This window comes from Suricata suricatta, chromosome 11 (genome assembly GCF_006229205.1).
Source record: "Suricata suricatta isolate VVHF042 chromosome 11, meerkat_22Aug2017_6uvM2_HiC, whole genome shotgun sequence".
Classification (NCBI taxonomy): Eukaryota; Metazoa; Chordata; class Mammalia; order Carnivora; family Herpestidae; genus Suricata; species Suricata suricatta.
In genome coordinates, this window is record NC_043710.1 from 51,424,652 (window position 1) to 51,450,181 (window position 25,530).

At 37.0% G+C, this 25,530-nt stretch overlaps 2 protein-coding genes and 1 pseudogene across 3 annotated transcripts in view; all 3 read left to right on the top strand.

Annotated features, from left to right (window-relative positions):
• The window catches only part of LOC115271975 (olfactory receptor 52E2-like), a 64,542-nt gene extending 63,999 nt beyond the window's left edge, over positions 1-543 (top strand). For both annotated transcript variants that reach the window (XM_029914963.1, XM_029914962.1), the window contains one exon: positions 31-543. In XM_029914963.1, the coding sequence (XP_029770823.1) occupies positions 31-543 (513 nt within the window). The remainder of the gene's footprint in view (positions 1-30) is intronic.
• An 8,944-nt stretch (positions 544-9,487) lies between these two features.
• On the top strand, positions 9,488-10,435 carry LOC115306963 (olfactory receptor 52J3-like). The gene has a single exon (XM_029957573.1). The coding sequence runs from the start codon at positions 9,500-9,502 to the stop codon at positions 10,433-10,435; it is 936 nt and encodes a 311-aa protein (XP_029813433.1). The 5' UTR covers positions 9,488-9,499.
• Positions 10,436-23,688: 13,253 nt separating this feature from the next.
• On the top strand, positions 23,689-24,625 carry LOC115306966 (annotated as a pseudogene).
• The last annotated feature ends 905 nt before the right edge of the window (positions 24,626-25,530 follow it).

Below are 25,530 nucleotides of genomic sequence, written 5' to 3' on the forward strand. Positions count from 1 at the left end.
CTTCGATATAGCACCATCCTCACCAACAAGGTTGTTTCTGTGATTGGTGTTGGTGTGTTGGTGAGGGCATTTGTTACTGTTATACCGGTTGTGTTTCTTATTTTGCGACTGCCCTTCTGTGGGAATCATGTCATTCCCCATACCTACTGTGAACACATGGGTCTGGCTCGTCTGTCTTGTGCCAGCATCAAGATCAATATCATCTATGGCCTGGGTGCTATTTCAATCCTAGTATTTGATATCGTAGCCATTGCTCTATCTTATGTTCAGATACTCTGTGCCGTTTTCCATCTTCCTTCCCGGGAAGCCCGACTCAAGTCCCTCAGCACATGTGGTTCTCATGTTTGTGTAATTCTTGCCTTCTATACACCAGCCCTCTTTTCCTTTATGACACATCGCTTTGGCCATAACGTCCCCCATTATGTCCACATACTCCTGGCCAATCTTTATGTCATAGTGCCACCAATGCTGAACCCTGTTATATATGGCATCAGAACCAAGCAGATTTATGATGGTGTGAAGAAAATTATATTGCAAAAATAAATAATTGAAAAGAAATTGTGTATAAGATGCAACTTCTGAGCAGAGAAATGTCTTGTTATATTAAATTTAGTAAATTTAAATGTGCTTGATAGTGTTTATTTAATTTTGAGGGGTGGACTCCATTCTGTTAAGTATTTAAATGAATTAAGAGATTGAAAGCTTAAGCTTAGCTTTCCAATTCATAGGGTAAGTGATGGCATATCAGACTTTTATATGTGATTTTTAATAATTGGTGTCAGTAGATTTGAAGTAAAATTTATAGGCTGTGCTGTAATTTTTTGGACATGTACTCATTACCCTACATCATTCATATGGGTCTTTTTGATGATTCTTTTTCCTGTATCTGTTTCCTGTATCTGTATCTGTTTCTCTCTCTTTAGTTTGCATCCCCCTCTTCTCTGTCCTCCTTTTTCTTTTTTCTCTTTGGAAATTAGACATTTTCATTCCATTACAAAAACTATATTGTGGTATCCTGTGATTTCATCAAAAATACTGTAAGATTCAGAATCATATCATAGATTAAGTCCTGATTTTATACATGGAAAGGAAGTGAGGAAATACATGAGGCTACAAAAAGCTTCCTCCTAAATTTTTGTGTGGAGTTTGTCACAAATAATATTTAGGTTTTCATAGACCCAACTCTGATGTCAACTTAAAGGAGGAAACCCTTTGCAGCCCGGAGAGGCTGCTTACTGTCACCTCCTCAGTCCTATTGGTTTTCTCACTTACTTTTTTTTTAATTTTTTTAATGTTTTATTAATTTTTGATACAGGAGAGACAGAGCATGAGAGGGGGAGGGTCAGAGAGAGAAGGAGACACAGAACTGGAAGCAGGCTCCAGGCTCTGAGCTAGCCGTCAGCACAAAGCCTGACGCGGGGCTCGAACCCAAGAATGTGAGATCTGACCTGAGCCAAAGTCGGAGGCTTAACCAACTGAGCCACCTCGGCGCCCCTCACTTACTTTGAGACTCATTTTGTGGTTGTTTCCTTCGTCCTGTCTTTGCATATGTGATTTCAACAGTTAAACAGAACTTGATTCCACTCCTTGTTCTATCTTTGATGTGTAAGTTTCAGTGATCCTCAATGTCTTTACTTTCTAAATATAGTCATAGTTTTATTTTAGAGATTAAACATGGAGGCTTAATTACATAATGCTTTAAAGTCATCAGCATAGTTTCCCATATGTTGTTTACAGTAAATGCAGAATAATTGTTAGCTGTCAGTATTATCATCATTATTATGTTTGTCTTATTCATCTCAACCTTGACAACAGTGTCTTTATTAGAGGTGTTTATGGGTTTTATTTTAATACCACCCTCAGATAAAATAACCTGAAGTGAAGGACAAAGGACAATAAATATCAAATTTATATTATACACATATACACTAGATACTAGTGCACAATTAAGTGTTGATATTTTTTTAAAAACTTGATTGTCTTAAAGTTATTACTTAAGGGAAATTTAAAAAATGATCATTTCCCATAAATCCATCACAAATGACATTTCTATTTTTCATGTATATATTTAGCATTACCTTTTAGTCTTTAAAACAGGATTTTTAATTTGCAAATAATTATTTGCATCATTTATCCTCTTCCTCGTGTGTAAAGTGAGGCAAGTTATCTCCATTATCTCCACAATCTTGTTATTTTGGCTCATAATATCTTGATCTCACTTATATCTTCCTTTTTCTAACTTACTCTAGCCTGATATCTTGGATCTACTATGTGATCACTCTATCTTTGAAGTACATCTATTATCAGCCACTTCTAGTTTTCCATACTAGTTGATTTTATTTCATAAATATCTCTCAGGTATCTTGTTTTCTGTCTCCAATGATGCCATCCTATTTAGTATTCCTAGTGACCAGCATGTGACATTAGGCCTTGGCTACATCGCCCATGCCAAACAACCTCCTAACTTCAGGTTTCCTATCACAATTAACATCCTTAGTTTTTGCTTTATAGAGATCTGCTTAGTCCTTCATGAACTCTTCTACAGTCCAAATATACCTACTTTCTAGGATCTGTTGCCTTTCCCTCCCCCATTTGCTAAATACTAATGGCACACCAAATTTCTGGTATTTGCATTTTAATTTTCAAAGTCTACTATTCAAATAGAATATTATTTCAGAAAAAGAAAAACATTGGTTCACATGGGAGTGAATTTCTACATGTCTGCACATTTTAGGGTAACTCCTTCACACCATTGAAGACAGAGCAATACTCACTTTTCTTTTCCAGCTGTGAACTTATGCTCCATTCTCTTCCTCACAACTTAATATTGTAATAACTTGCAATGTGTGCATTTAATCCTTTGTCCTCCTGGGTGATATGAAATTTGATATTACTTTATTTATCCACTTAGTTACCTATAGTGTGACACACAGCTACTCAATAAATGTATGCTGAATGAATCAATCTAAGAAAGAATAAAAGAATCTGTGAGGTTACTATTAGTCACAGTAAAATACAAGAAAGTTGACCTTAAGTGTGTGCAGTGTTGTAAGCTACCACTGCCAACAGTTAAAAAAAATGTCCCAGGGGTGCTTGGGTGGCTCAGTCGGTTAAGCGTCTGACTTCAGCTCAGGTCATGATCTCATGGTTCATGGGTTCGAGCCCCACAACAGGCTCTGTGCTGACAGCTAGCTCAGAGCCTGGAGCCTGCTTCGGATTCTGTGTCTCCCTCTCTCTCAGACCCTCCCCTGCTCACTCTTGTGCTCTCTCTCTCTCAAAAATAAATAAAACATTTAAAAAGTATTTTAAAAATGTTCCTGAAACAGATTGATAACATGATATTATATTACATCAGAAAAAGATGAATTGGGGCACCTAGGTGGCTCAGTCGGTTAGACGTCCGGCTTTGGTTCAGGTCATGATCTGACGGTTTATGGGTCGAGGCCAGCATAAGACTCTGTGCTGATGGCTGGTCAGAGCCTGAAGCCTGCTTCAGATTCTGTGTCTCCTTTTCTCTCTGACCCTCCCCTGTTCGCACTCTCAAAAAATTAAAAAACATAAATAAATAAATAAACAAAATACAAAGAGGTGAGTAAATTATATAATCCTAAAATAGTGAGTGAATATAGCACATATTTCCAACTCAACTGATTTTATTAATGCAAAATGGAATATACATATTTTTACTTCTTTGTGCCCTTCTTTCTTAAACACACACACACACCCTTATACATGTCTTGCACACACATGTATTTATGTATGTATATGCACACATAAAGATACATTTACACACACATACAGACAATGTTGGGAGAAACTACAAAATGGAAAATATTCTGTTATGCTAATTCTCCTAATACAGCTATTTTCACATTGCCAGTGATTTAAAAACTTGATTTAAAATTCCTTCACCTTGAAAGCCTTTCTAATTTGGTCTTAGCACACTATTTCACTATTTTTACTTCCTGAGTTAACAGCAAGATGTCCTGTGCATTCCTCCAGTAGAAATACTAATGACGGACTTTTGTTTTCTCTTCACAACTAGGGCCATATCTATTTGATCAATATGCCTAAATGATGATCACATAAAAATCTTTCCTCATTGAGGAATATAAAATTGAAATGAAATACCATAATCTCATGTAATTAGCCTTTATCTTCCATGATTCTACATTTTTTATTTGGAATGACTTATGCTGTTCAGGTCAATAACTTAGTCATTCTCTCAACAAAATTTAATAAAAAACATTATTCAGTAGATTGTGTGAGCCACTGGGGTGTGCAGAAGGATGCACATGATAATTTCAAGATTTTGCTCCCTAGTAGACGAGGCATATCAACATATATTATATGATGTTGCAAATGAAAACAATGAGTGCTGTGTGTGTCTAATGAAAAGGAGGCAGGGAGAGAGATGAAGGGGGTGATGATCAATCAAGAAAGAGGGCACGATCAAGCTGTATAGAAGGGTAAGTTGATTTCTCTGGACATAAAATAATTGGTGCATTCGAGGAAAATAAAAAGCAAACATTACGAGCCTTATGCTTTTGGTTTTGCTTATTTCAGTGCATTTACCATGTGCATCCTAATGACTCGCTACAATCTGGCAGCTGTGCTGCAGTAATTTTTTCTTGATAGTCCTGTTACCTCTTTAAAAAAAATTTTTTAATGGTTATGAGACAGAGACAGAGCATGAATGGGGGGGACGAGAAATAGAGAGACAATCTGAAGCAGGCTCCAGGCTTTGGGCTGTCAGCCAAAAGCCCTATGTGGGGCCCGAACCCACAAACTGTAAGATCGTGACCTGAGCCGAAGTCAGACACTCAACGACTGAGCCACCCAGGTGCCCCAGTAGTCCTATTACCTCTTAAGCCATTATTATTATTTCCATATTTCCAATTTTTACTCATTCCTTAGCTTAACACTTCAGGTCTTCTTATTTTTCATCTATTTCATGCAGATATAGTATAGTGGGGTTTTTTGTCTTTTTCCTTGTCCCCAAATTTTCACATAAAAGCAATCAAGTGTCAAAATCTTTTTTTAAATTTTTAAATATTGATTTATTTTTGAGAGACTGCAACAGATCATGAGCAGGGGAGGGGCAGAGAGAGAGGGACACACTGAATCCAATGCAGGCTCAAGGCTCTGAGCTGTCAGCACAGAGCCCAATGCAAGGCCCAAACCCAGGACTGTGAGATCATGACCTGAGCCGAAGTAGGACACTCAACTGAGTGAGCCACCCAGGTGGCCCTCTAGTGTCAAGATCTTAACACAATATGATGTATCTATTTTTTGCTTTACAAGATTTCTGTTCTGTTCTGTTCATTTTGCATTTATTAGTAATTCATTTGTGTTTTCTTTTTGTTTGTGCGTTTCTTATGTATTTATTATATTGTTTTAATTATTCATAACTATATTTTCTTTAATGAATAAACCCAGTAATTTATATATTCTACTGTTCTTGAATAAATTTAATTGTTTAATTTTTTTCACTATTATGGATAAATCCCTATGAACATTTTTGTGTATGTATTTTGGTGAACACATTACTCACTTCCTTTGGACATTTATGTAATTGCTGGGAATATTTAGAGTTAACAGACACTTCCAGTTTCCAAAGTGGTCAGCGGATGCTCCTGTCTTTATGAATATTTGGAATTAGCAATCTTAATTTCAGCCATACTTGAAAGGTTGTAGGTGTTACACGGTGCTTTGAATTCATATTTTCCTGATGAGTAACAGTGATGAAAACATTTTTAAATACTCATTGGATCTTCTTTTCCTTTAAAGTGCCAAAATAAGTTTTTGCTCTTATATTTTATATTGATTTGTCATTTCTTTATAGATTTATAATAATTTCAATGCATTATTTAAAAAAATTTTAATATTTTTTATTTATTTTTGAGAGACAGAGAGACAGTGCAAGCAAGGCAGGGTCAGAGAGAGAGGGAGACACAGAATCTGAAGCATCTCTAGGCTCTGAGCTGTCAGCACAGAGCCCAACATGGAGCTTGAACCCACGAACTGTGACATCATGACCTGAGCTGAAGCCAGACACTTAACTGAATGAGTCACCCAGGTGCCCCTCAATTCATTATATTAATGTGTTACTAATATAAGTGCTTTAACTGATATGTGGAATGGGAATATCACCTCCCACTCAGTGATTGTTCTACTGTGTCACCATCCCAATAGAAACTTCGGTAAGTGGTGTCATATATTTTTCTTTGTCTTTTAATTAATTTTTTTGAGAGAGCATGTGTGTACATGGTGGAGAGGAGCAGTGGGAGAGGGAAAAGAATCTCAAGCAGGCTCCATGCTGTTGGCACAGAGCTCCACAAGGGGTTTGAACTCAGGAATCCTGAGATCATGACCTGAACCAAAATCAAGAGTCAATGCTTAACTGATCGAGCCACCCAGGTGTCCCTTCTATTTTTCTATGATTAAGTAATGTAATTTCACTTTTATTTTTATTTATTACCTGGAAAATTCATTTTGACTTATTTTGTCATATTAGGGTAATGTATCTTGTCTTTGGTATCCATATATTTCATATCTCTAAATACATTTCATGTAGACACCTGGATGGCTCAGTAGGTTAGGTGTTTTACTTTTTGTTTTGGCTCAGGTCATGTTCTCACTGTGAGAGCCCACATCAGGCTCTATGTGGGTAGTGCAGAAACTCCTTGGGATTCTCTTTCTCTCTCTCTTTCTGCCCCTCCCCCACTCATATGCTCCTGCTCTCTCTCTCTCTCTCTCTTTCAAAATAAATAAGAAAAGATTTAAAATAAATAAATAAATAAATAAATAAATAAATTTCATGTTCTTTCATTTTTATGTTAAATGAATTTTTATTAACTTCTATTTTGGGCACCTGGGTGGCTTAGTTGGCTGAGCACCGACTTAGGCTCAGGTCACAATCACGTGGTTGGTGAGTTGGAGCCCCATGTCTCAGAGCCTGGAGCCTGCTTCGGATTCTGTGTCTCCCACTTTCTGCCCCTCTTCTGCCTGTGCTTTGACACTCTCCCTCTCTCTTTCTCTCAAAAATAAATAAAAATGAAAAAAAAAATAGAAAATCAAAATGATCTTAAAAAAAAAATAAATAAAGCCAGTAAGACTAGCACTACATAGAAAAGAAATAAGAAATTTTGTCTTATTTGATAGCTATGATATTATTAAATTATTGATGAATACTAAGACAGGGATGTGGGAAGGGGAGATATATGTATTACTAAATTATGTTCTATTGCTGTGCCTTGCTAAGATATCTAATAAAATCAAGATGCAAAATTTACCCAATAAAAGATTCTGTTCCCTTCATATTTCATATGAAAGCTTTTGGCAGCATTAGTTTTCTGTCTCTGACTTCCTATTGATAAGAGGAGTAGGGGGTGTAGGGGAGATGTTTGCCTGTCCATTGGTCTCTTTATCCTAAGACCAGATAAAAGAATCTTTCTCAGGAGATTCTGTGCTGTTAGTTATGGTTGCTGCAGTTGGCTTTGTTTTCAGACAGGCCCCCAAGGACCCTAAATATGGGTAGTATAAAGCCTTATTCCCATTAGTAGATATACAGAGCTCTCTAGCCCTAGTCCTGCTGCAGGTGAGTTTCCTATTAAATGTGCGATGGAGATGGATAGTGACCAGCGACTCTTGTCTAACAATTAAGGAACAGGTTACAGCTGAATTTATTAGGCTACTACGTTCTAGCTCACTACCGTAGAAAGAGTTCCTGACTGAAAGAGGTCTTTACTGGATTCTTCTACAATAACTTAGATTTTTTTTCTTAAAAATTTTAATGTTTTATTTATTTCTTAGAGGGAGAGAGAGAGCATGAGCAGGGGAGGCACAGAGAGAGAGGGAGACACAGAATCAGAAGCAGGCTCCAGGCTCTCAGCTGGCAGCACAACACCCAAAGTAGAGCTCGAATCCATGAACTGTGACATCGTGACCTGAGCAGAAATTGGAGGCTTAACTGAGCCATGCAGGCACTCCAAGACAACTTAGATTTTTAAAATAACCATCTACAGAGGGAACTTATAGTTGTGCTATAAATGACCTCAATTATCAATAATAACCATGTATTAGGGTATGGTCTTCTATAATAATAATAATTTTAAAATATGTTCATCAGGAGCACAGAGTTAAGTGCAGGCTTTAAAATTGATTACGAAGAGGGAAGCAGATAGATAAACAGCCTAGAGATGAACATTTATAGTCTTGCAAAACATAGCTAACAGGAGAGTCTCTATGTTTTAAATGCCATTAATAAAATATTTCCCCAAATCTGGACTTTTCTCTATCACTCTGCACAGGAGCCACAGGAGTTGAGATGAACTTCTTTCCTACCTTCCTTCCTTTATGTTTCCTTCTGTTTTGCTTTCCTTTCTTCCATTTTCACCTTTTCTACCTTCCTTCCTATATTGTCAATCTCTTCCTTATTTTTTTCTCTAGTGTTCTCTAATATACTTTTTTCTGTAGGAAGGAAAGAAGGAAAAGAAGGAGGGGGGAGGAGGAATGGAGAGACAGATATAGAGGAAGAGAGATCATAATTAGAGTGTGGTAAATCAGGAGCATGGATTTCTTAAGCCTAATGTTGAACACCATCATTGTCATTGGAAACAAATCCTTACTTCTTTCAAAGTTTCTCCTTTCAATATGTTTTTTTTTCTACTCCCTTCCCCTTTTATCTCCCCCACACACATGCAAAGATGGGTAGAATTGTTGGATATCTTGGGACATTCTTGAGAATTTGGCAACCAACAGAAACCTAGGGACTCTTCATTAATTTAATTCCCATTGAAATACTATAACAAAGTGATGCACTTCTGTCCTGGAGGTGATTTCCATCTGCAGTGCTTTCTTATCTTTGTGCAGCTGGTTTCACATCTGAGGAACACCACAGTGTCTGTCTACCTTTGTGCAACTCTTTCTATGTCTGAGATACAGTACAGCATGTCTGTGGGAGCCTAGGAGTCAATATGGAGGGATGCCTTAATGAAACACAGTTCTTCATTTTGGATCTGATTTTCTAAATATATATCAATGTCACAAATGATACTGAACAAACTGATTTCACAAGTCTTGCTCTATTTCCTATCATTCTACAGGTCTAGGTACTTCATATTCTTAAATCTATCATCATGCTCTGTGTGCAGGTGTCTTATCTGTTGTTCTGTTGTTTTGTATTGATGTGTTTTAGGTAAACCATATTTTGTCTTCAAAGACGATTGATACTTCAATATGAATATAAATCCTTTCATGTTTTCTAAATTCATTCCAGGTTTTTATGTGGGATTTCAACAAACGGATATGATATTATTGTCCAAAACCTGAGAGGTATACCTCTCATAAAGTTAATGTTTCTTCCATATGTAGAGTGCTCAGTCAGAAAGCTATAGATAAAAGTCAATCTTATTGGAGAGTTTTGAGAAATTCAGATATAGATTTTGCTTTTTCCTTCTAAAGGCAGTCAACTATGTGTCTTCTCGTCAGTGGCAAGATGTTCCACACAAACACTTCCTCTTTCCACCCCGACACCTTTTTTCTCACGGGCATCCCAGGACTTGAGGGTTCCCATGGCTGGATCTCCCTGCCTTTTTGCTGCATTTACTTAATGGCTCTGTTGGGCAATGTTACAATTTTGCTGGTCATCTGGTCTGACCATACTCTGCGGGATCCTATGTTCTACTTTCTAGCCATCTTATCAGCCATAGACCTGGCCCTCTCCACATCCTCTGTGCCCCGAATGCTGGGTATCTTCTGGTTTGATGCCCATGAAATTGGATTTGGAGCCTGTGTGGCTCAGATGTTCCTGATACACACCTTTACAGGAATGGAGTCTGCTGTTCTGTTGGCCATGGCTTTTGACCGCTATGTGGCTCTACGTGTACCACTCCGCTACACAACCACCCTGACACCCCGTGTGCTAGCAGGCATTGGTGTGACTATTGTAATGCGTCCTGTCGTGCTCATGTTGCCCATTCTCTACCTAACTCATCGTCTTCCCTTCTGTGAGACTCGAATTATCGCACATTCCTACTGTGAGCACATGGGTATTGCCAAGTTGGCCTGCGTCAGCATTCGAGTTAATGCCATTTATGGGCTTTTTGTGGCTTCTTTTCTTATTTTGGACCTGGCACTCATTGGAATCTCTTATGCCTACATCCTCCGTGCAGTTTTCCTCCTCCCATCCCGAGATGCTCGTCACAAAGCTCTGAGCACATGTGGGTCACATGTTGGGGTCATGTGTGTTTTCTATACACCCTGTCTCTTCTCCTTCCTCACCCACCGATTTGGCAAGAAAATTCCCCATTATGTTCACATCCTTGTTGCCAATCTCTATGTGGTCTTCCCACCTGCCCTCAATCCTCTTATCTACGGTGTGAGGACAAAGCAGATTCGTGAGCGTGTGATCTATGCTCTCACTTCCAAGTAGATGCTCTTGTTTCCTTAGTTCTTGAGGGTATGGATAATTTACCCTACCCTAGGTTGATTCGTTTTTAAATTCTCCTCGTATCAAAAGATCCTGCAGATCATAAAGGAACAAACTTAGGAGAATGCTTTCTGTTCTTAAATCTCAATACTTCTTCTCCATATTGGGTGTTGAATGCTTATTCCTATGAACACAGGGTTCCATTATAGTAGAATAAACATTGCACTCAAAGCCTTTTCCCTTTTCCCTTCAGAGATTTAGTGAACCTCCATCTCTCTGTATTTGAAAATAGGACAGTATTCTGGCTGGACACAATCAGTTTATGTCAACTGCCTTGTTTTGTCTGGAAAAAAACCAAAAACTAAGTTTGAATATCAAATAAGAAAGACCTTCATAGATTTCTCTATTAAAAACTTAAATATATCTGATTTTTCTGAGGGTAATATTGGGATACTTCTTGCAGTTAAAAAAATGTCTCGGGTTTTCACCTTTCATTTGAGCACCCTTTTTCTTATTCATCATGAAAACCTGTAGGCAGCATGTGCCCTCAGTGTGACACCTTCTCCCTTTACAGAGAATCATGAAGTGAAAGTCCCTGAAAACAATACTTGTGTTAAAAAATGAAACTTTTGTTTTTAAGAGAAGCTTGAATGTATAAAATTCTAACAGTGGTTTTGAGTCATGTTTGATCAGATGTTTCCCTTGGGAATGGTGTGTGTTTGTGTGTGTGTGTGTGTGTGTGTGTGTGTGTGTGTGAAATGTATTGAGGCAGCCTTTTATAGATGGGCCCACTTCATCCTCTCCAAATCCCTCTTTATTTGTGGAATGGAACATACATGCATCCTTGGGATTTAATGCTTTACCAAAATAGATGAATGTTACACAAGTTCAGGTGCAGATTATATTTTCAGTTATTTACTTTTACAAGAACTTTTTGGATATTTTTACAAGTATTTTATATAATTGTATAGAGACATATTTCCTCTATGATTCCTGAGGATCAAAGATCTTTTTATTATTCTTCCTGAATTTGCTCTGAGCAGAAACTGATGTATATATAAAAATAATGAGATAGAACATAAAAGTGACTGCTTAGGAACCTAGAAACTAATTTCTTTATGGCATATTTACTATCTGATGGTAAGAAAATGATTGTATATCTTTGCAAAATGATTGAGCCAGAACATGTATCTTCAGTATTTGGAAGTATGAAAGATTATCTTTCCAAGAGGAACATGGACTACAGTAAACACGTTCTGAAAGGAGTTAGTGGACAGTAACACAGGGATATCTAAGTATGATTATCTGGAGAACTTATTTCCTGTGAGCACAATAAATGTTCTTTTCTCTTAGGTATAGAAAGATGCACAGTCTGAGTTTTTGATATACTGTTGTGTCAAAAGTGAACCCAAAAGCATTCCTCCCTGTGTTTTATTTATTTGGATGTTGTCTCTCATTTTACATACAAATCATATTTAATAATATTTAAGAATAAAATATACAATTGCCCAAGTGGCTCAGTTGGATAAGGGTCCAACTTTTGATCTTAGGTCAGGTCTTGATCTCAGATTCCTGATTTCAAACCCTACACTGCCCAGCATGGAGTCTACTTAAAACAAGAAACAAACAAACAAACAAACAAACAAAACATAAAATAAAGATTGATTTCTTTATAAACATAAACCATTTATATTCATAAGTTGATTCTAAATCTGCATCCAATGCGTGCCTCCCTCCCTTCAAAACCACACAAGATTACCAACACATTTTCTCAAAGAAACTAAATTCAGTGTCCTACCTTTTGAGGGTTAGTTCATACATATTTCTAGTTGATCTGATTAATAAGATTCAGATATGCTCATCTGTAAGTAGTGATGTTCTCTATTAAAATTTTAATGGCTTCTTTATATTCATGTCCTAACTGTGCCTTTTATAGTCATAATGTTCATTCTCTAACCATCCCTTAACTTTTCTTTATTTAAATTCTATGCACTACAACTAAATCACAAGCAATATTTGGTGGCAACAGCACTGAAAATATATTTACATCTTGTATATAGAATCAGTTCCTGCTGGAGCCCAGCTCTAGCAGGTCCAGGGGTCCCTGAAAGGATGAACGGTGTTGACACCAGAGAGTAATGAGAGAGCTACACGTTTCTTTCTTGATCACCAGGCAGGCATCTCTGCTCTCTCTGGTTTGGTGTCTTTTCTTTATTGATCAAGCAATAACATGACATCAGAAAATAGGAATTGTTATAGTGACTAATTCTTAGTGGTAAGGTGCTTTAATCATCAAAAGTGTACAGAAACAAGTTTTACAGAAGTGTTTTGTAGGACCATCCCATTTGTTCTTGGTGCTAGTCTCCCAGATTAAAAAAGCAACAAACCTATCCTGTTTTGTATGAGTTGGTTATTGGCCAGTATTTATGACACGCTTTTTAATTAACAAGTTACAACCAAATCTTGTAATGTATTTACAGTGAAGGTTAGTAAATTTTAAAACCAAGAATATAACAGGATGTTTTTAGTAGAAAATAGGATTAACATACATATTATTAAAGTTAGCAAAGCTAAGATTAAAATATAGGTTAAGTTGTATACAGATAGGCTAAGAGTTACTGTGATTGGAATATCAACTACAAGAGAAAAAAAAAAGAGAAAAATGTTTATTAACAAGTTGAGAAAGCCCCTTTTTTATGTAAGCACAATGGGGGCCCTCTGTATGTTGGCCTTGGATTTGGGTTTCCCACAGTTTTATCTATCCTCATATCTGAAGTCAATATAAGGGCAGGGTAAGGGAGGATATTTGTCGAATATAGACTTTGGACGGGATCATGTTCTGGCCTGACTTCGACTTCTAATCTCCAATTTAGGCTCCAATTTTCTTCAGACCAGACTCAAATGGACTATATTTTTGACCTTGTATTTAATTCTTACCTCCAAATCAGGCTCCTTTTCTCTGGGCCAGACTCAAATGCAACTTTTGTGTTTTCAACCCCATCAAGTCTATGTTTTGGGTCTGCAAGGCTCATTAGAAGAACCTTTTGTGAAACATTTATAATGTTTTGATCCAAAATCTCTTATGCAGGGACTGGAAAATGTATTTTCTTATGGGGTAGCTGTGTCGGGAATATCAGTCTGACTTGGAACGCTATAAGGCCTAATTAATAGCAACAGGCTTAATTTCACATGAGCAGTAGTAGCAGAAGGAGATACCAGTTTGCCTATCATGGCAGGAGCTGTGCAAACGTCTGCCATTTCCTTACTGTGACTGTTTCATCCAACAAGGCCCATGCATCTCCCATCATGTTCCCCTCACCCCTGTGTTGTTGGGGATCAATCACTGTACCCTGCTCCACACCCACAGCCAAAATTCCACTTATAACTTTTGACTCCCCCAAAGCTTAACTACTAATAGCCCACTATTGACTTGAAGACTTACTAATATTATAAATAGTCCATTAGCACAGCCTAAAGAACAAAAATTATATCGATCATATAGATGGTTAAAGGAAAATATGTTTTTAAGTGGCAACAGAACATATTTATAATAAAAATATGAAGCAAACAATGAATAAAGAATTCTCTCAATTTGATTAAGACAATCAAAACCCACAACTAAAACAACTGTAATTTTAAAAAGTAATTGTAACCCAATTAAGTATTCAGTAACCGATTTGTCCAGACACCCCACAAAGAGAATATACAGATTGAAAATAAGCACATTAAAAGATACTTAGTGTATTTTTCCATTAAGGAATTACATATTAAAAATACAGTAAGATTCCACTTCACCCCTCTAACAACAGATAAAATTAAAAATAAATATAGCAATACCAAAGGTAGGTGAGGGTGCAAAGAAAGCAATAACATTTTTCATTCATTTTTGGTGGAAATAGAAGCTGACACAGTCACTTTAAAAAAACATATGGAAGGGTCTCTGGATGGCTCAGTCGGTTAAACATCTGACTTTGGCTCATGTCATGATCCCTCAATTCATGAGTTCGAGGCCCACATTGGGCTCTGTGCTGACAGCTCAGAGCCTGGAGCCTGCTTAGATTCTATGTTTCCTTCTCCCTCTCTGGCCCTCCCTCTGTCTCTCTGTCTCTCTCAAAAATAAAGATAAACGTTAAAAATTTATTTAAAAAAACATAAGGGAGTTTCTCACAAGGTTGAATATAGTCTTACCATATATTTCACCGTTATATTCCAAAGAATTTACCCAAAGGGTTTGAAAACTATGTCCACACATAACTTGCACATGGATGCTTACAGCAACTTTATTCAGAAAGAACTAGAAGCAACCAAGATGCCCTTCAATAGATAAGTGAATAGCCAGACTGTGACACATCCTACAATGGATATATCCAGCATTAAGAAGATACCAAACCATGAAAAGACACAAATGAATCTTAAATGCAGATTCTGAAGTAAATGAAGCAAATTTAAAAGGGCTTAATATTGGGGAACTCTAATGAAATTATATTATGGAAAAGCAAAACTAATGAGACCACAAATATATTCATGCTTGACAGGGGGAGCAAGAGTGGGGAGATGTTGAATATGTGAAACACATGGAAATGTTTAGGCTCTATATGAATCTTTAATGGTGGGTGTATGATATGCATTTGGCAAAACTTTTAGAATTTTACAACACAAAAGATGATCTTAATGTATGCAAATTTAAAAAAAATCATCGAGGATTTCAGGGGATTTCATGAAGAAACACAAAAATATGAGAAACACTGTGTATTTAAAACGTAGGGAAAAGTCTTACTAAAGTGAATGTAGAAAATATTTTAATCTAAGTAACTCAGGAAATGAGTGGCATCTGTGAGACTAAGGGCAAAAGTTCTATATATAAAGCATTGTACTCTAATGGATAATTTTTCCATGTGGGGATATAGGTTATAATTCTAATACAGTTACATATACATAATGTTACTGAACAATTATGTAACTGTATGGTATGTAGTGGGGACCAAGTTTCTCATTTTTGGAATGACAGTTTACAAAGAAACATGAGAGGATGCTAGAATAATTCTTGTGGTAACAGATTAATGTTAGAGACATCACTATGTTTAGTATAAGATGACAGATGACAGATGATAGATAAAAGATGATGGACATTTATATGTATGTGTACATACATGCAGGTTAGCTACACTGTCATGCTCTGACAGTTGAGAGGGTCTTAAACCAATGACACTCTAGTAGCAAAGTAAACCCAGCACCCAAACCTGTGATTCCAATAACGTTATCCAGCTAAAGGAGTCAGTAATCCAAAGAGTAAACTTGGAAATGGGGGAGAAAGAGAATCCTGACAAACCCAAACTCAGCCAGAGGATGAAACTTAATATTAATAGTGATAAACTATGTTTCTAGTACATACCATTGGTATGTTTTGACATAATTTTACCTCATTGATCTTCTTCCCCAATAATATAACTCTAGACTAACCATGGGAGAAATAATCAGACTAATCTCAATTAGGGGATATTTAAAAAAACCTAACAAATACTTCTAAAAACTGTAAAGTCATCAAAACTAAGAAAAGCCTGAGTAGTATCTGTCACGGTCAAGAGAACCTAGGAGAACTAACTAGATATCACTAGTAAACGTAATTTGGTATCCTGGATGGGATTCCACAGGAGAAGAAGAACATCAGGTGCAACTAAGAGAATATGAGTAACATATGAACTTTAATAAATATAAACTTTACTTAATATTGGTTCATTCATTATAACAAATGACCATACTAATATATAATTTTACTGATAGGGAAATTGGTTATGCATTGATCTGAGAGCTCTCTGCATTTTTCTGTAATCTGCAAGTGTTATAAATAACTTAAAGAAAGAGTATAGAAAATCAACTAGCCAGAAATTAGCTTACAGATCTAAGAGAGAGAAACAGGATGTGCTATGTCTATCAATAATTTTAATATACTGTTGAAATTATGAAAACTACTGAAAACAGAATAAAGAAAAAAGGTGAATATACTGAATAGAGAATCTCGAAACACATGGATTTCATGGTCATATGAAAGTGCTGACATTGCAGATCCTAGTGTCACTCTCTAAAACCCAGGAATTTCTGTAAGTGTACTGATAAAGCTCTGTGTCTGAAACAAAAAACCCGAGGTTTTGAGGGAAGTTAAATATGGGGGGTTTGAGAGGGTAAAGACTGTTAGAAAGCCCAACTTTCCATTTTGGATGCACAACTAAATCAAGAAACACTACATAGCTTTTACTCCGTAATAATATGGATGTTCTAAAAGCCATTTGTTTTACTTATATGTTTTGTTCTTTATTGGCAATAAATCTAGGAAGGAAGATGATGTCACATTTATTAACTCCCCTATAACTTCAAAAATGAGTCTAGGAGACATCTCTATGGCAAATCCCATCAGTATGAACTTCCACAAAATTTCCTAGCCTGGGAATACTGAACGTTAGTTAAGTAATTTATTATTAACAATCCATTGCAAATTTTGTTCTATATATAAGAAAATATTTTAAGTGTTAAAAAAAGTGTCATAGAGATATCAGCTTTTTAACTCTTCACAACTATGGTTTGTACTAGATACTATCCTGCTCATTATAGAGGAAGAAATGGAGACACAGAGTTTAGATATCTTGCCCAAACTCATATATCCATTAAACAGGGAAGATAAGATTCAAACACAAAACATCTGTCTCAAAGTCCATCCATGTAACCAATTTTCAGTATCTCACACATTCCTTTCCTGAGACCTGTTTTACCAGCAAATTATACCCTTTCTTATTTTACTGTTAATAAGAACAAGGAAGAAAAGGACTTTGTGTTCAAAACAATTGGTCTTTGCTTTATTATATCCTCTCTCCCACCAAAGTTCTAATGAATACTCCACTCCATGAAATGATGGATACTAGCTGGGCTTTAGTTTTTCATAACAGCATTTAAGGGTGAATTAGGATGGCGGTGGAAGGGAGGAGGTATGTAAGTTTTGGAGAAATTGACCAGGTTAGAGGGAGGTAACCGACATGGTAATGAAAAAAGAAAGCCTGAGTGACTTCCCAACCATTACATGAGATTACCCCCAGATTTTCTGTGACCTAGACAAGAAGGGCCCAAGAGAGGGAATCTAGACCTCGAGGAATCTTGACGAGAAAGAATGGGAGGTAAACTCTTCCTCTTGATAGCCTCTCCTGCTTAGAAATAAGCCAATTCATCACAAGTCATCCCAAGACATCCCAAGCTTGGGAAACAGCATCCTGGATCAAGAATTTTTTTTTTCTTTTTGAAAGCACCAATGATGCTATCTAGCTCAGAGTCTCTGGACAAATCTGTTTTCTCCAGAGAGCACCAGTGTTTGGAGACATTCCATTTTAAGGCAGTGTTTACGGTATAAGTCTTCCATCTCAGTCAGAGTGGGTGAAAATGGAAACATTCTGAAGCAGGTGGGTAAACAAGCTTGTTAAGAAAGCTAGAAGCTATGCTTGTAAGTGTTGTCTTGGGTCCAGAAAGAATCCACTAAGACAGGACTTTTCTTTTCCCCCAAACAAAGAAACAAAGAGGCATAAGCCATGTTATGTTACTGTGGCCATTTCATGGAGATGTAGGTGGAAGAGAGAAAGTAGACTCTCTGACAGGAACAGAGAAAAAAGGAAAGCTAACTGAATATGGAAGCTATCAGTGAGCCCAGAGGGTAACAAGATCATAATTTCCATAGACTCAGGTGTAATTATGACAAAGACTTCATAAATCTCTTTCTTAAATTTTTGGATAAGCGGTGTGCATGTATATATGTGTGATTCTGCAAATACCTTGTAAACTTGCTTTCTGTGTCTTTCTTTAAGTCTTTATGTCATTCAAATCACTTTTCCTTTGCCTTTTATGGTTGAACCATAACCTTCAATCTTATCTCTCTTGCCTTCTCTTAGCTGTCACCATTATATATCTATGGTGTAGAACTTTACCTAACTTTGTAAATCCCTCTGTCCTCCATTCAGGTCTCAAGATAAATATTTTGCAAGATAAATATTTCATGCTTTCATGTAACTGGTGTTTTAAAATGCCAGATCAAGAATCCCTACATTTCCAGAGCTATTAAAAAAAAATTTAAGGCCTGACTCATCATTTAAAAACTAATTCTGAAGTTTTCTAAATACTCTTCTTAATTTTTAACATTTATTTATGCTTAAGAGACAGAGAGAGACAGAGCTTCAGCAGGGTAGGGGCAGAGAGAGAGGCAGACACAGAATTCAAAGTAGGCTCCAGGCTCTGAGCTGTCAGCACAGAGCCTGACCTGGGGCTCGAACCCACGAACCATGAGATTATGACCTGAGCTGAAGTTGGATGCTAACTGACTGGGCCACCCAGAAGCCCCTCCAAACATGTCTAAATCCATATATATCAGGATCTTGAAGTAAAAGTCTGCCTAATTTTTTCAATACATTACCTTAAATTTGTTCCTATTTGGAAGATAACGCACGTATGATAGCAATATACCCCCAGTAGAAAAACTCAGATAATTTAGCACTTACAGCATTAAAATTTCCTAATGATGTTGGCCTGCTAATAAATACCATGTTCGTTTATAATTCATGAAATAAAGTTGCAAGATTTGTATTATTTCAATGTTATATGTGAAGAGTATGGTTTTTAAAGAAATAAGGTCTGTAGAATATTGCTAGACAGCTTGTAGGAAACAGAAGTATTATTTAAACAAAAGGTTTTTAGCTTCATATCCCAACTCTTTCACAAAGTTAGTTTTGGCTACTTGTGCCCAAATACAGTCACATAAGGCCGTTTATATATTTCTGCCTCCAGAGTATTGCCCGTGAGTGTGTACCACCTCTATAAGTTACTATCTCTTCTTTGCAAATTTGTTCATTTTCTCCTTGTCACCAAGGAGAAAAAAAATTTTTGACTACCTTTGGGGCACTGGGTGGCTCAGTCAGTTAAGTGTCCAACTTCAGCAGCCCAGGTCATGATGTCACAGTTTCTGAGTTTGGGACCCACATAGACTTCTGTGTTGACAGCTTAGAGCCTGGAGCCTCCTTCAGAGTCTGTGTCTCTGTCTCTCTGTCCCTCCATATCTGGCACTCTCTTTCTCTCTCTCTCTCTCTCTCAAAAATAAACGAACATAAAAAATTAAAAAAAGTATTTTTTGACCACCTAATGCACTATTCTCCCTATCAATATGGTCACCTAAATAAAATCTTCTTTTCCACGGCAGCTGGAAATTTTGCACAATAATTGTGAAATTCCTGGAAACCTTCTGAATAAGAGTTGGAGAATAAGTAGGGTCCTAAGAATGTATGAACTTCTAGAGCCTCCAAAAGACCGAAAATGTCTTGTTTAGGTCAATTCTACTTATGCTGTCCACCCTTCTCCCCTCTAAACACGGGAACATCGGCTCAGGAAAATCCTCAGAAAAACCTTATTAGCCCAGTATTGTTATTATATCATCATCACCATTATTGTTGTTATATTCACCACATACTCATCATTTTATCTTGACATATTCTTTTGAGAGTTTCTAATATGTATTTTTAATGGCCTTGGAAGTTACAACTTTCAAAAAGCAAAAACGTTTTCTCAAAGTTCCTCCAGCTAGTAAGTATTGAAAAAGGCACCACAAGACCTGAGGATATCATAGTACAGGTGGAATCAGTGTCCATGTTCTGTTTTGAAGGTTCAAAGAAGAGAAAAGAGCATGTAACATCAGGATTATGATAAAATGAATTGCCAGGTTTATTACATTCACCCTTATATATTTAAACACATTTCAATTCATAATTGCCTATACGGTATACATTATCTTGTCCTTCAGCAGTTTCCAAAGGTCCAGTTAAGTTAGATCATATTAACTTGGGTAGCTTTCTAGAAATCATCAGGTGTTATTCCATACCTAATGATTCAGAATTTTCAGACTTAGAATATGTAATTTTATCTAATACTCCACAGGCTATTATGAAAAGTCAGGATTAAAAATCACTGCTGTGCAAACCCTCTTTCTGTGTGTATTAATAGGAGCCCATGGAAATGTTCAGATTATTTCCTGACTTGTTATAGCTTTGAAGTGCAGTTCAATGTCGTCCGTATAATTGCCTGGCAGAGTGAAGCCAAACCTGAGGCGCTCATATATCTGTGAAGTGTCTTCTTTCAATTTCTAAGGAAAGTGCCAAGTAAATATTTGCTAGGGAATATAAGAAAAATGATAATGGTATAATGAATGGAATGGAACAGGTGTTTTTGAAAGGTGGTTAGAATATGACACAGAGAAAGCAGGTAGAGTGTGGGCATGAAAAAGGAAGAAAAATGATAAAGAATACAGTGAAAGGTCACCATACTGTCATGTGATTCAGAAAATTCAGTTAGTGGGCTTGTATCTAGACCTTCCCTCTCCTGTATTCAAAGTTCTATCATATTAACTCTCTCTCTCCAGCCTGGGTTCATATACTCTACTCTGATGGCATTTCCATGATTATTTCTTAAATATCCCTTTGACGAAGTTTGTTAAGTTCTTAGAAAGCAGCATGGCATATTGTCACAGGCATGGTCTTTGACCCAAATCCTCATTCTGATGTTTTCGAGGTGGGTTACTAAGTGCTTGTGGACTTCATCTGAGCCTTTCTCTCCTCTTCATTATAATTGTGTCAATAATTACTATCTTTAGGGATTGTTAAATAATGTATACCAATTGGCACAAAACTGTGTTCAACACATGCTGGTAAAGGTCCAGAAAACTGATTACACTATGAAAATTCATTAGACATTGTGCTGAGAACAAGGTCTAGAGGGTTCTTTGTTCCTTTTATCCCTCAAAAAAAGTCCCTCTGACATGTAGTTTGTTCATCTGAGATGAAGCAATATAATTGATGCTCACCTGAAGACACCACAGAAGGATTTTCTTTTAATTTAACAAACCATAATATGACTTTCAAAACTTAAGAGCTTGAAATATTATCATCCAGTGTTTTTATAGGTATTTTCTTAAGGGCTTTTGCTGGTCAAATACATTTGTTAAATTACCAGTTAAATAAGATAAAAAAGAGAGAGGGAGGCAGACCACAAGATATTCTTAAATACAGAGAAAAAACTGAGGGTTGGTGGAGGGGAGATGGGTATGATGATGGGTTAAACTGGTGATGGGCATTAAGAAAGGCCCTTTTTGGGGTACCTGGGTGGCGCAGCTAGTTAAGCATCTGACTCTTGATCTCAGCTCAGGTCATGATCTCACGATTTGTGAGTTCTAGCCCCACATCAGGCTGTGTACCTACTTGGGATTCTGTCTCTCCTTCTCCCTGCCCCTCCCCCATTTGTGCAAGCGCGCTTTCGAGCGCCTTCTCTCTCTCTCTCTCTCTCTCTCTCTCTGTCCCTCTCCACCCCTCTACATACACAAAATAAATAAATCTTTTAAAATTTCATACACTCAAAAAATTACTGTAATCATACAAGTCCATTAAATTATTAAAGGATTGGTAGAATATTGGAAAGAAAAATCATCAAGAGTACTGTATTCCCAAGTAGGATATAAATAATAAAAGTTCAATTTTATTCAAAGACTTTGGAAATAGGGACATAATTTGGTACTATTCATGAGAGTAATTCTATTTTCAGGTAGAAGTCAGTTATTTAGAGTCAATTGAGGATCAAATGAAATAAGAGAAAATGGAAATAACATTTTCCTGCTTCCCGGCCATCCCCCATTTTCTAGGGAGACAAGAGAAAGGGCCGAGAGTTAAGGAATAAATTGATCAGTAAGATGCAGTGTGAGAAATGGACAAGCACGGTGTATTTGCTGTGGCAACCGAGAAGGGAAACCAACTAAAAGACCTGGGGAGGATTTTTACGCCCTGGGTGGCCTATCTGCAGAGGCTGTCATTGGCATAATCCTGTAATGTTTCTGTAATAATTCCCAGCAATCAGAGCTCTTATAAAGGAAGTGGTTGCAGAGGTCAGGGCCCAATTTTGGGCACATGGTTGACAGCTGAATGAAGAGATAGCAGAATCAAGGAAAGAAAGTGCTGAGAGGTGAAGGGATCAGGTGTGTAAAGCTGTCAGGAAATACGTAATTGTGAAGAAAGAGAATGACTTAGGGGCTACAGCACTTGATGTGACCTAAGCACAGAGGTGACAGGAAAAATCCTTGTGTGGAGGGGGCGGAATGGGAGGTGTGGTCTGCTGTAACTTAGAGTTTCAACACCTGGGCAGTTATACATGCATGTAGATTGAAGACATAACCTTGGGAAAAATAGCAGATGAGTGGCCACGAATAGTCACTGAGGCTAATCAAAAAAATGTAAAGTCAGACCTTTTTATCATGGGATGTGAAATAGAAACAATACTACTAATGTATAGATACTAAAGTTGCTTTTTCTTAATGCAGCTTGGCACTGATTTGTTATTATTGTTTCATATCTTTCTACACAAGTATTAAAAATAACTCCCACAACAGCTTCATAAGGCAAAGTTCACACTACATAGAATATTCAGATTTAAGCTCCTAATAGGGTAACTTAAAGTCAACCTTTGATTGCTCCAGCTGCTTTGAACCAAATTGCTCTTACAACTTCATATTATCTCTTCTGCTGTTTTCAACAATCAACTGTAACATCTGATGGTCAACCAATCTCAACTGCATCAATTATAAATCCACCAGGAGTCTGGATTTCCTGCAGTTATTAGTCTTTCCTAATTGCAATGATGTTTTTGATGAAAGAGATCTAGGAGTTGATCTAGTGGATTTTTCCATACATTTCTTTGTTCATGTGTAGAAAAGGGTTTGTGAAAATTCTACTTCCACATGTTATAGCAATGGACTATGAGATGGTATTGCCTGGAACAGAAAGGGAAATGTACTTGTTAAAACCTCCGAGAATCCATATGTTATTATAATTTTAACTCCTAAGCTAGACTGGAACTTCCTAATGAAGGGTACCAATATATGATCTGTATGCCAAATATCTAGCCTTTTGCATGAGATTCTATTGGTCTTTGATGAATGTTAATGATATAGAAATGAATGAAATGAATGTAATAAATCTGATAAGCCTGTTTGAAATCAAACAATAATAGGACATACTTCAGTTTTCATAAAAACTCATGCAGTTATGACATGGTGTGAGGGGTGATTAGAAAAACTGAAACATATTTTTGTATAATTCTGTAGGAATCCCATAACAGTGGACAAGAAGAGCTGATGCCTGTCAGTGAAGGAGACATCTGACCCATGATACATGATGCTGTCAAAGTGCCACCGAAGCATGGTCCCTTCTAATGACACACAGTTCCATCCTAACTGTTTTCTCCTGCTGGGAATTCCAGGCCTAGAAGATGTGCATATGTGGATTGGTTTTCCATTCTGTGTTGTATATTTGGTTGCCCTCTTGGGAAACATTACCATTCTTCTTGTGATTCAGACTGATCATAGTCTCCATCATCCTATGTTCTACTTCCTGGCCATTCTGTCATCTATCGACCTGGGCCTGTCCACATCCACCATCCCCAAGATGCTTGGCATCTTCTGGTTCAACCTGAGAGAAATCACTTTTGAAGGCTGCCTCATCCAGATGTTCTTCATCCACCTATGCACTGGCATGGAGTCGGTTGTGCTGGTGGCCATGGCCTATGATCGCTATGTGGCCATCTGTAAGCCTCTTAGGTACAGGCTCGTGCTGACAAGCAAGGTGGTATCGGCTGTAGCTTTGATCATCCTGCTTAGACCCTTAGCCATTGCAATCCCTTTTGTTGTACTCATCTTAAGGTACCTTTTTGTGGACGCCAAATCATCTCCCACACATACTGTGAGCACATGGGCATTTCCCGCCTGTCCTGTGCCAGCATAAAGGTAAACATCATCTATGGCTTATGTGCCATCTCTATTTTGGTGTTCGACATCATAGCCATCATCATGTCCTATGTCTAAATCCTCCACGCTGTCTTCTGCCTCCCTTCCAGGGATGCCCGAGTGAAGGCACTCAGCACCTGTGGCTCCCATGTGAGTGTCATGCTGGCCTTCTACACTCCAGCGTTTTTCTCCTTCATGACCCACCGATTTGGCCACAATGTTCCTCAATACATCCACATTCTTCTTGCCACCTGTTATTTTGTCATCCCACTGCTCTCAACCCTGTAATTTATGGAGTCAGAACTAAGCAGATCAGAGAAAAGGTGACTAGAACTTTCAGATATAAATTATGAAATTTGGTCTTCAGAGATTAAATGGTTTGAATATGAGAAAATGGGACTTTTTCCTCTACTCTCAAAATTGCCACATTATAAAATCTGAGGAAGACGGCGTCCTCTGCGCAGATTTATAGTCTTTCATTCATCTTAGAAAATGTAAGCCAAGAGAAACAATGATTTTAATATATGCATAGTTCCACCCACATACCACAAATGCCAGCAATTAAGTGATAAATAAAATAACATTTAAATGAAAAAATCCCCTGAAGTTGATAAAAATTGACTAGCATAATAAATAAAACAAAAAAATAGACATATGCTATAAGCTGGTTTCTATATTCATAATTTTGTAAGTATTAATTCTTTAAATTCTTATAACTACACTAAGTAGTTTTGTCTTATTTTTCCCTTTCTCTACTTGTGGAAACTGAGGCAATAATGATATTATATATGAACATTAATATTATAGTGATGTATGTATCAATTTCAAATTTGTAATAGAAGATGTCCTACTTCTCAGGTGAGTAAACTAAACTTGCAACATTAGTGTATTAAAAAATATGGACAAAAATAAGTACATAAGTTTTAATTTAAATAAGTACAAGACCTTGCTAGTAAAAAAACTGGACTTCTTATATAGGGCACCAATCGTAATAAATACTCCACAATCCCATATGACTTGAAAATAATATAAACTCTACTGATAATGGCATCTAAGATTTCTTTACCTCTTATGATATTCTAGGAACTACACTTGGTTGTTTAGACGATTTACATTTTATTTTTGTTATTTTTAAATTTTATTTTATTTTTTATTTTATTTTTTCCATAATATTTTATTGTCAAATTGTTTTCCATATAACACCCAGTGCTCTTCCCCTTAAGTGCCCTCCACCATCACCACCACCTCTTTTCCCCCC

Coding starts and splice junctions, on each gene's coding strand:
- LOC115306963 (XM_029957573.1), top strand. CDS start 9,500: ATGTTCCACACAAACACTTCCTCTTTCCACCCCGACACCTTTTTTCTC.